Source organism: Primulina eburnea, chromosome 16, assembly GCF_022965805.1.
Source record: "Primulina eburnea isolate SZY01 chromosome 16, ASM2296580v1, whole genome shotgun sequence".
In the NCBI taxonomy this organism is placed as follows: Eukaryota; Viridiplantae; Streptophyta; class Magnoliopsida; order Lamiales; family Gesneriaceae; genus Primulina; species Primulina eburnea.
Genome location: NC_133116.1, coordinates 8790913 through 8802719, shown reverse-complemented (window position 1 = coordinate 8802719; position 11807 = coordinate 8790913). Strand labels below are relative to the sequence as shown.

Below are 11807 nucleotides of genomic sequence, written 5' to 3'. Positions count from 1 at the left end.
TACAGGGGTTGGAATTATTTTAATGCATGGTACGAATTGTATGTATATTTATGTGTATTTATTTTCAGCCAAGACTAGTTTTATTTTAAAAAAAATTAAATAATTCAGTAATAAATGTTACATAAAATTATATTTGGAGAACAATATTTTTAAAATATTTTTCGTAAAAATCTTATCTAAACACGTGTTTAATTATTTATAAAACATTAAAAATGTTAACCTCAAAAGAACACCTTAACACGTAAAATAATCTTAAAGAATATAGATAGATCCATAATTCAACTTGATGGTTTTTCTAATGGTAATCAATCTCAGAAAAATCAAAGAATTTGGACCAAAATGGATGAGTATTGTTAGAATGGTAAAACTCTCCCTCAGTTGAGCGGGGACCCGTTGTTTATTGGAAACGAGGAAGCCTCCTCCTCTTTGCATCGTCATTTCTCTTCACTCGCATGCCAGGTAAAATCTTCGAATTCTAGCTTCTTTCTGATTGCTGATTGACTGTAATCTTTGCTGTTTGTTTTTGTTCGTAAAACATATTTTTCATTATTGTCTTGATCAGTGTGGAATCGATTCATTTGGGTGGTTTCTCCTCAAATTTTTGAGTTTCGCTCGCTCATATTCCGCCTCGATTATAGCGAAAGTTCTGTGCTTTTTTTCCCCCTCTATAAGGATTTTTAATTTTTAAAATTTGCTTGAAGATTTGTATAAAAAAGGGGTTCCAAGATATGAGGGGGTAGTGTTCTTCAGATACAGAGAAGAAAAGAGATCAACCCTGAAGGAAGCAAGAAGGAAAAGAAAATACATTTAACATAATTTTGGTGAAATTCACAGAGAGAGAATAAAAATACAGAAAAAGGTTTAAATTTTGGCTAGAGATGAGAGGCTCGAAAGAGGAGGGGCCGTCGGCTGCAGTGCCAGTGTTGCGGCGGGATCCTTATGAGGTTCTTTGCGTTTCTCGGGATTCTTCGGATCAGGAAATTAAGACCGCTTACAGAAAGCTTGCTCTCAAGTAGGCATTTCCTTTCAATTATCCACTTCTTTTTCCTCCGAGTTTCTAATTTCTTTGTATTAGTATTTGAAATTTGGACGTAGTATTTTATCTTATAGAACAGTAAGGAAAACCTTCGAAGCTTTTCTGTTTCGTGGAAAGATGCGTATAGATGCACTATGACTGAAATGTTTGTTTGATTTCCTACTTCATGATGTCGGTAAAAGTAATTGTTAAGCTTTCAACCATATTTTTATTAATTGGTACTTTATTCAAACCTTAACGATGATGAAATTTAATTTTCAATGATTGTTGTCCTTTCGTTTCTATACTAGTTTTAGTATGGTCATTTCTTGTAGGTTACCATTTTGGATAGAAAGCTTGCTATGTGTTTTTATGAAGTTTTCTGGGTATTGCGATGTTTATAATTTCTATATTGTATTTGGCAGTTCATTGTTATTTTTTTTATGTCTTTGTATTGATTATGCGGTAATTGATTGAGATTGAGTGCTTTAGCTTTTTATTGAAGTTATCTTTCTTTCTTTGTTTTTTTTTGAGCGAACCCAAATCTTGGTTTTGAATATGATTTGAAGTTTACTCTGCCCTGTTGCACATACATCACTCTTTTGCCTGTGAAAAACTTTGGTTTGTAAGCCTGTTTTCTCTTGAAGTGCTTGTGTTATCATTTCAGTTTGATATGCTTTATTGCAACCAATAACACGTTAGAGTGGCAATAGCGTTGAGTTTTGACTGTGTGCTTGTGTTAAGTTTTGACTGTGTGATGAGTAGAACTTTTATTTGATATGTAAAAGAGTAACAACTTGATGACTTGGGAATTCTGGTCTTTATTCAACTCAAGAATGGCTCCACACATGCTCCATCAACGACAGAATGTGGATTTTGAGAATGCTTTCTTGAACTGGTTAACTAATAAATCAAGCAATTGATAGGTACCATCCGGACAAGAACGCCAGCAATCCTGAAGCTTCCGAGCTTTTCAAGGAGGTCGCGTATTCTTATAGCGTTTTATCGGACCCCGAAAAACGGAGACACTATGATACTGCAGGGTTTGAGGTGACCTTTTGTCTCCTTGGTAACAGCAGTTATATTTTTTGCATTTTTCCAATCTCTTAACATTAAATGGGTTGTGGACAAATATTTACAATCATGAGGAATTATATTCTTTCGCAGAACGAGGACCTTAAGTTTTGGCCAAAATGTGTATATGTACTTTCAGTTTTGGGCAAAGAACAAAACCAATAATGTCTTCAAAAGGGAAACAAATATGCATGGGTGCTCAGAAAATGACGACACATGATGTTATGCATTTTAGGTTTCTAGTCTATGTGATAATGTAATATGTTAAAGGCAGCGAACACCTATAAAACTAATGATGATTCCAATGCTGCTGGTCAAACATAGAACTTATTCTCCTGACATGGGGCTACTTTTTTGGTGTTTGTTTCTTGCTTTCATCGAAAACTTCTTCCTTCAGGCATTTTGAAAATCACACAAAATGAAAATATTGTTATCCATTGTTAGTTTTTCGGACACAAGACATTTGATTCACTGCTTTCCTTGTCCCTAGTCTTGTATAAAATTTCTGGAATCAGTTGTTCAGAAAAAAGTTTCCTATATTGTTGGGTAGTGTTTTATGACTTTAACTTATATGCACAGGCAAGACTACTTTTGCTTGTAAAACATAAGAGTAACCTTAGAGCAATTCACCACACCCTAGCTTACTTCTCTGTCTCCAAAAAATCGGAGGCATAAATTGTAATAGTCATGTTTCAGGTGTCATGATATGTCCCCTTCTATTTTAACATGGTGACTTGCAATAGAATTTAGTCATCACCATTTAGTGGCATGAAATTCCTTCAAGTTTATGGAAAACATAGAGATACCATGGATTATTTTGTACCATGTATCAATTTAGCAATTTGATATTTTCTCAGAAGACAGAATATTTGAGGTCTTTACCGAGATGGTGAATGGGTTACAGGTGCTTTATCTTTTGTTAGTAAACATTTGTTCTCTTCCCTGCCAAAATAGAATTTCTTTTCCTGTGTCTGCTGAATTCTTCCTGAAATTACTGTTCTGAAGGATGTAAAAATGTTTCAACTCTTGTTGTGTGGACAGCGATATGTCCTTTCTCTGCGAAGCTTTTTCTTGCACAACTTGGATTCTCCTGAATTATTACTTCTTAGCAAACCAATTCTTCTTTTTGAAGCCAACAGTTGTGTCTTGGGGACTGTATTTTACCGAGATGGTGAATGGGTTACAGGTGCTTTATCTTTTGTTAGTAAACATTTGTTTTCTTCCCTGCCAAAATTGAATTTCTTTTCCTGCGTCTGCTGAATTCTTCCTAAAATTACTGTTCTGAAGGATGTAAAAATGTTTCAACTCTTGTTGTGTGGACAGCGATATGTCCTTTCTCTGCGAAGCTTTTTCTTGCACAACTTGGATTCTCCTGAATTATTACTTCTTAGCAAACCAATTCTTCTTGTTGAAGCCAACAGTTGTGTCTTGGGGACTGTATTTTACCGAGATGGTGAATGGGTTACAGGTGCTTTATATTTTGTTAGTAAACATTTGTTTTCTTCCCTGCCAAAATAGAATTTCTTTTCCTGCGTCTGCTGAATTCTTCCTGAAATTACTGTTCTGAAGGATGTAAAAATGTTTCAACTCTTGTTGTGTGGACAGCGATATGTCCTTTCTCTGCGAAGCTTTTTCTTGCACAACTTGGATTCTCCTGAATTATTACTTCTTAGCAAACCAATTCTTCTTGTTGAAGCCAACAGTTGTGTCTTGGGGACTGTATTTTACCGAGATGGTGAATGGGTTACAGGTGCTTTATCTTTTGTTAGTAAACATTTGTTTTCTTCCCTGCCAAAATAGAATTTCTTTTCCTGCGTCTGCTGAATTCTTCCTGAAATTACTGTTCTGAAGGATGTAAAAATGTTTCAACTCTTGTTGTGTGGACAGCGATATGTCCTTTCTCTGCGAAGCTTTTTCTTGCACAACTTGGATTCTCCTGAATTATTACTTCTTAGCAAACCAATTCTTCTTGTTGAAGCCAACAGTTGTGTCTTGGGGACTGTATTTTACCGAGATGGTGAATGGGTTACAGGTGCTTTATCTTTTGTTAGTAAACATTTGTTTTCTTCCCTGCCAAAATAGAATTTCTTTTCCTGCGTCTGCTGAATTCTTCCTAAAATTACTGTTCTGAAGGATGTAAAAATGTTTCAACTCTTGTTGTGTGGACAGCGATATGTCCTTTCTCTGCGAAGCTTTTTCTTGCACAACTTGGATTCTCCTGAATTATTACTTCTTAGCAAACCAATTCTTCTTGTTGAAGCCAACAGTTGTGTCTGGGACTGTATTTGTGGGAATAACTTCTATGCTAGGGAATCAAGAGGAAATTTCCTTGATTTTTGATGCATGCTGATGAAGGTGGACTCGAATTTTTATATTGAAGCTTCATGGCTTAACAGCGATGCGAGCTTTCTCATCATTGCTTGCCATAAGTATTTCAATATCACTTATCCTAGGTGTGCATACCAAAACGGTTTATTGAAAATTTTGACCAACCTCATTATCAACGATAAGACTTTTTCCAATTTTTAAAGATAGAATCTTGTTCTTTAATACCTTTTTGTTGACTCGGTCCATAAACACTGTGGTCGAACTTCAAAGCCTATCAAAAACAATTTATAAATATCCTGGCATATGAGTTGGTATAAATATTTAATTTCTCTTAGGTTACAAAAGCCTCCATCTTGTGTGGACATTATATAAATAATTGATGACTATTGCAGACTATAATTAAAATCGACATCTAATACTTTAAATTGTTTCTGTTCTGAGTAAAGTCTGGTGAGTGTCTCTTATTTTGGCTTTTCTTGACAAAAAGGCCCTTGAAACCGAAGGAATGGATATGGAGATTGATTTGTCCAATCTTGGAACTGTCAATACGATGTTCGCAGCTTTATTCAGGTTTTTTCTTTCTACTCTCAGAATATGTATGATTAAGAATAATTTTATGTTTATTTTATGAATATTTATTTGGACAGCAAGCTGGGTGTCCCCATCAAAACTACAATTTCTGCTAATGTTCTTGAAGAGGCTTTGAGCGGAACTATCACAATTAGACCTCTTCCTATTGGAACTTCTGTTACTGGCAAGGTACCTAGCCCCTTGTCTGGATAAGAATCATAGTTTTTGTCTGCCATCCTTTTGTCATTCTTGTATTTGTTTATTTTCACCTTTAATACATTAAACAGGTAGAAAAGCAGTGTGCGCACTTCTTTTGCGTGACTATTAGTGACGAACAAGCTGAAGCAGGAGTTGTAGTTAGAGTTACTTCAGCTGCGCAAAGCAAGTTCAAGGTGTGTATTTATGTTACTTTGAGTTCAGATCTTGTGCTGATATACTAGATTTCCTTTTTCCATTCGCCTGCTTTAAGGTCCATTTGAAGGTTGAAGTAGAGAAGGTTCTAAACCATTGTAATTATCTACTACTTTTAATTACCAGAAGACAAAATATTGGACAAAAAAATTTCTTTCATGTGCATACTGAAGGCGACATAAGTTTCTGACTAACGGTTTTGCTACATGTGATTTTCAGCTCTTGTACTTTGAGCGAGATGAAAATGGAGGGTATGGGTTGGCTTTGCAGGTACTTTCCACTTTTGGTTGTTAACTTAATGACCTCAAGATTTCTTTACCTCGATCCTTTTTCTCAGCTTGAAGTGTCCCTTTTCTACTTGAGATCAAATCTTAACACCTCTTCCATTCCAGCTGCTACTTCACTGTGCATATGCATGTGTTACAATTTTTTGCTCAATCGGCTATAACAGATGATAAATGAATGGCAACATTTGTAATGTGCTGTTTAACTTTTCCGATCGGCATGCGTCTTGTGTTGACCTGTCATTGGAAGTGAAAGTTAATATTAGGAGTGAACAATAATTCCTGGCAGGCCAAAACAAATGGCGGTCACTTTGCGGGCAAGAAAGAATCTGGCCAATCTTTCACACAGACTACCATAAAATAAATCAATTGCAAAAATGATATGTGAGGATTTAAATATCCTGCTTCTCCCAAAAGAGAGTAACTAAGAGATTACATTGTGCCCCTTAATTTCTTTCTGGCTAAATCATAAGAATAAAAGCAGAATGGTACTAAAAACTGGATGTCTGAGTTTAAATGAGAATAAATAATTCATAATATTCATGAAGTACTGAAGTTTGGTCTGAGCTGCAGCATGCCGAAAAACGGTTAACTGAGAGAATCCCATCACTTGGTTGTTCTATGTGATAGTAGTTAAATTCCCTTCCTGAACTGCTGGCATGCAAGCCAATAATAGTAATTTTATAATAGGTGAAACTCTTGGCCTGGTTTCCTCACAATTTTTTTTGGGATTTGGGTTTTCTTTGCTATCAGGGGTCATTGCTTATCCCTTCCTTTCTGATGCCTTTTTTTTGCATTATACTCTGCTAAACATGTTTAGGAAGATAGTGAGAAGGCAGGCAAGGTTACATCTGCTGGAATGTACTTCTTGCACTTTCAAGTGTACAGAATGGATTCAACTTTGAATGCGGTATTTAGTTTTTACCTTTACTTTTCACTGAAGAGGCCTGCACGATTACTTTTGCTGATAAATGCAGTAGTTTGATGGTGTAGTTGGCAATGGCGAAGGATCCTGAAGCTGCTTTCTTTAAGAGACTGGAGGGACTTCAACCTTGCGAGGTTTCAGAACTAAATGCTGGCACACACATATTTGCTGTTTATGGTTAGAATCCCGTTGATACATGTTCTTTTCTCTGAGTTCTATTCTGAATTTTTAGAAACCACTTATAGATCCCTCAAGCAGTAATGTTTGGCCTGGTTCTTTCAGGAGATAACTTTTTTAAACCTGCTACCTACACAATTGAGGCACTTTGTGCAAAGACATATGAGGATACAACCCATAAATTAAAGGATATTGAAGCTCAGATTTTGAGGAAGAGAAATGAACTACGCCTATTTGAGACAGAATATAGAAAGGTATTCTCCCTCGTTAATCGTGCCTCGTTTTCCATGAAAGTCCGTTAGTAAGAGTTGTGCATTGTTTCTCGGTACACATCCCTTTTTTTCTCTCTATTTCAGGCATTGGCTCAATACCAAGAAGTAACCAATAGATATAGTCAAGAAAAGCAGTCTGTAAGTTTGCTTGCCAAGAACTTTTTACTTAAGTGTAAATGTTTCTGTTGTCGGAGTGTCTTTGATGTTTATATTCCTCACGCTGCAGCTATTACATTTGCTCCAGACTGTTTTATTGATAGAGTTGAAACTACACTAAAATGAGAAACATTTTCACCAAGCATCTACACAAGATTAAAAAATGAGAAACATTTTCACCAAGCATTTATGTATCTTGAAGTTGAAATTTTGGATTCTTCTGCCTCGGGAAAGTAATCAAAATGTAATTTGAATCTCAATTGTTTTTTTTCTTTACTGATTACCTCTTAACTGTTGCTCCAATTTTGTCGAAATATTTTTGAGTTACGTTTTCTGCTTTCTTCATTTATTCCCCAAAACAATAAGCCTATTTTTGATGAATCCGTGGATGCATATACAAAATTGTGGTTGCAAACTTAGATCAAATAAAACTTTTGGATGGATCAACTAGATGGGTATTCAAGCCTGCTTTCCATGAACTCCCAGCTGCTAACTATAGTTTCTGATGTTATATGCATGGCCAATTTATTGCAAGGATCCGATCCTTAAAGTCATAGCAACAAATTGTCTAGCCCAGTCATACATGTAGAAGTGATGGCCCTCTCTGGCTCTGATATCGGCTTTTACCCATACAAGTTTTGCATAAAAAATGCAGTAGGCTCCCCTTGTTTTAATGTCTGTTTTTGGTGCCTTTATCACTTCCCCATCTTCATAATTTAGTGGAGAGCAGGGAAGGAGTGAAATTGACCCGGAATTCCATGGCAAAAAGTGCTTCATTTCACAACTCTGTTGGAGACTAATTATTTTATACAACTCTCTTTCTACTTTGTTTTTTTGCATGTTTCCAATCAGCATGAAGCATTGTGGCCTTACTGTCATGCAATACTTTTTTTAGTCTATCACCCGGCTCTTTGTCAGCTTTGGGGATTTTTGTTCTTGTTTCAAATCGGTATTTTCACACAAGTAGTAAGCTAATCCACATCTGTTGAACTAGCTTTTTGTTGGTTGCTTTCTGCATGGTCATTTAACAATTTCTTTTCTTTTATCTAATTCATGAACAGGTTGATGAGCTGCTAAAACAGCGAGATAACATCCACTCTTCTTTTACGGCGACAATATCTTCTACTTCCAATGGGAGCACACAATTCAGTAATGGAAGTAGCAGCAAATATCCCGGTGAAGATTTTAAATCTGCGAGTCCAGGTGAAGAGGGAAGCTCAAATTCTAAGGACAAATCTTCAAAGAAGAAATGGTTCAATATTAACATGAAAGGGTCTGAAAAGAAATGAGCCTAGTTGTACTTGATCTTCTACTTTTTGAATTTTATTCTGGCTGCACGATTTTATACCTCAATGTTCCCTGTCTATACATGGTTTGCTCCATCCTATACGGTTAGGGATATATTACTGTAAAATAATTAGAAATGTAGAGGCTTTTGATTTGATTTCTATTATAATTCTTGGTAAGTTATCTTCAATATACCAAGTTACTTGTTGGAGTATATTGTAGAGAAGTTGGTTTATGTTGCAATGTTTATTTTTCAATTTTTTTTTTGGTTTTATATTCGAATAATGAATTTTTGATCATTCGATTGGTGAAAGGGTGTGAAATAATATTGGTTGGTTGGTCTCTTTACAAAAAGAACTTTTCCCCCTTGTTTGTCTTAATGAAGGTTAAGACTTGTTATAGTTTTATTTAAATTTGACACATAATGGTGACCGACTGCGCCCCAACTTGTTTTTTGTTTTCCCATCAAAATAATTAAAGATCTTAGGCATCACCATGTTTGGGTCCATCCTATGTCTAATATTATTACTCAATCATAAAATAAAATCAAATCTAAATAAATAAAAAAATAATAGGGTCTATTTATAAATTGTGTTTGATCAATACAAATCATCATTTGTATACACTGTATTTTTAATTTTAGTTATTTTTTTAACGTGACACTAATATGACATCAATACAACCGTGATGTAACATCAATATGACAACAATGAGCTGTGTTGTGTTATATCAACACTCACATAGAAAAATACGGAAATGATAAAAAAACGAAAAGATGCAGGACTAATATTAAATTTGACGATATATATGACTAAAATTAAAAAAAAAAACATACATAAATAATCAAAATTACAATTTCTTTATTTTTAAGAAGGTTCTTTTCATAAACGAATTAGCACGTTTCTATGCTAATATAAAAACCGAACAACCTAGTCCTCCACATGCATGCACTATGAATAATTGTGTGTTGGATCTCAATGACTTTTTGTTTAATTCTAGATTCTTTTGTTTGTCCTAATAGGTTTGTGAATAAATATATCACACTAGGCCATCGATCGAATTCAAACATATGCAATATTTTATGTGAGCTTAACCAACAATTGCAAATAAAATTCTGAATCAATTAGTGCAAGGAATTATTCCTCTTGTGTGTATGTGTGTGTATATATATATATATATTATATGATGACGTGTAAACCGGAGAAGCCGTCCACGTGGCAGCTTATTATATGTTTAATATGAGAAATATTTGAATGAAAATAATCTAATGGAATCCATAGACAAGTGCATGTGTCTCCCAACTAGTTTGCTTTGATTAACATGTTACCTGGTGCTTGTGTTGCCGCCTAATTGTCCACTCTATCGCCAACCCAAAGCACATTTAATTTGTCTCACTATTTGACCACTGTCCCTTTTTCAATACCCAATCAATGGACTTAGGAATCCTGGAGATATTAAAAATTTTGGGCTCTTGTTCTATGAAATCTAAGCTTAGAATTCAGGTGAGATTGCTTCATAATTCTCCATTTAAAAAAATTTATATTGATTTTTATGTGTATTCCACTTGACACCCTATATCTTCTGTTAATATTTTATATATGCTAGTAACCACTTGCACATATTGGATGCATATAAATTAATCTTTTATGTACATGGTTTTTTTTCCATGTTGAGTAAGTTTGGCATAAAAGATTTTAAATATTTTTTTTTCTAGAATTAAGATTTTAAAATATGTTTTTTAGGAAGATATATGGAGATGATTAATTAAAATGAAGATTAAATAGAATTGGGTGCCTACATTTACTTTAAAGTTTCTAGAATCATGTAATTAGTAGCTTATGGGTTTTTTTTTGTTTATGATTATTAATAAAATTTTGATTCCGATGACTAAAGAGATTTTGGTCTAACTCCCTTCTCTTGTTTATTTTTTTTGTTTTTCATTAATAATAAGAGAAAATTGTATTTTTTTTGGTTATGAATAGTTTTCTTTTTACGACATCTATGTTGTTAAATTTTGATTTTAGTCTTTTAACTTTGTATTTTGGTAATTTTATTGTTTTTATCAACTTGACGCTGATGTGGAACTAATAAGACATTTACGTCTGTCACTCCCTATCATGAATGACTAAAACCGTCAAAAACTGAAAGATATAAGACTAACATTGAAATTTGATAACAAAGATGACGAAAAATGTAATTTTCTCTAATAATAATATATATGTGGTGGTTTTTTTGTTTTTTTTTTTAAAAACAAGCTGGTATATTTTTAATTACCTTATAGGGAGAAGAAAAAGAAAAGAAAAGGAGTTCAAAAGACTAAATAAAGCTAGCATACTCCTCCACCCAACCTAAACTGCTTTATGTATTTTAGTGAAGTAGGTGTGTCACTTGGAATACACAGAGGGACTTATTTGAGTCGCCCCACATAGTTTGGATCAGTTGAACATTTTTTGAACATATTATATATATACACACACACACACACACAAAAGAGGATCACAACTTGAAACTTAGTCACTAAAGACTTTTGGGATCCTTCCAAAGTAATGGTTGCAAGAAAGGAACAAAAATGATGAGAAAGTTAATGGGATGTATTATGATATGATTATGTCTAGAGTAATCTTATGTTGGAATTTATTATAATAAGCTTTGATTGTCTTAATTACTTTGGTAAACACATCTTTGTGGGCCAAACTTGGGATTTAGGAGATCCAAAATGATAATATTGGCATCACTTCAATCAACACCAAAGTAACCATGATGATTAATTAAGTCTTCAAAAGCTATAGATTAGGTGGTGGATAGCATTAACAACAAGGAAAGCATTTGTTAATCAATCAATTGATTAACATGGAAAAAAAAGTTGATTAGACAAGTTGTAACAAAATACATGCTCCTTGGAACCATACATAAAAGAAGGGAAATTAAACTCCTGATAAGATCAAAAGTCTGCTATGATACATTTTCTGTATGATCGATCGATAGCTTTTGGTATGTACTATAAGAAATAGTAATAATGTAACTCAAATCATCTAAGTTTTATAACACTGCAAATGTTATATTTTGATCAGTTATCTTAACATGATAATTATTAGTCCCAAATAATTCATGTTTCGATAACTGGACAAATCAATGAGAAGAAAACTCGTGAGTGTAGCTCATTTATCAATTGTAAGATCAAACATTATGATTATGTCATAGAGCATAAATGTTAATGACTATGAAACTTTATTTTCTTGTATATATAATATGACATTCATATCTTGAGTGGTAGGTGGATTTGTTGTGCATATTTGAGTTCCAATCAG

At 34.0% G+C, this 11807-nt stretch overlaps 1 protein-coding gene across 2 annotated transcripts; it reads left to right on the top strand.

Annotated features, from left to right (window-relative positions):
- The first annotated feature begins 300 nt into the window (after window positions 1-300).
- LOC140815916 (chaperone protein dnaJ 15-like) lies at window positions 301-8734 on the top strand. Of its 2 annotated transcripts, none has more exons than XM_073174951.1 (12): window positions 301-459; window positions 563-1012; window positions 1942-2065; window positions 4905-4987; window positions 5065-5176; window positions 5275-5379; window positions 5618-5668; window positions 6503-6592; window positions 6676-6784; window positions 6890-7038; window positions 7141-7194; window positions 8274-8734. In XM_073174951.1, the coding sequence occupies exons 2-12, from the start codon at window positions 879-881 to the stop codon at window positions 8499-8501; spliced, it is 1239 nt and encodes a 412-aa protein (XP_073031052.1). In that variant the 5' UTR covers window positions 301-459; window positions 563-878; the 3' UTR covers window positions 8502-8734. The 2 variants fall into 2 exon arrangements, with proteins under 2 accessions (XP_073031052.1, XP_073031053.1); XM_073174952.1 differs by having other exon boundaries at window positions 319-459; window positions 702-1012.
- The last annotated feature ends 3073 nt before the right edge of the window (window positions 8735-11807 follow it).

What these genes read in the sequence shown, in the direction of transcription:
- LOC140815916 (XM_073174951.1), top strand. Translation starts at nt 879, where the DNA reads ATGAGAGGCTCGAAAGAGGAGGGGCCGTCGGCTGCAGTGCCAGTGTTG. An exon ending in GAACTTCTGTTACTGGCAAG is followed by an intron (nt 5,177 to 5,274) that starts GTACCTAGCCCC and finishes TACATTAAACAG; the next exon opens with GTAGAAAAGCAGTGTGCGCA. An exon ending in TGGATTCAACTTTGAATGCG is followed by an intron (nt 6,593 to 6,675) that starts GTATTTAGTTTT and finishes TTGATGGTGTAG; the next exon opens with TTGGCAATGGCGAAGGATCC.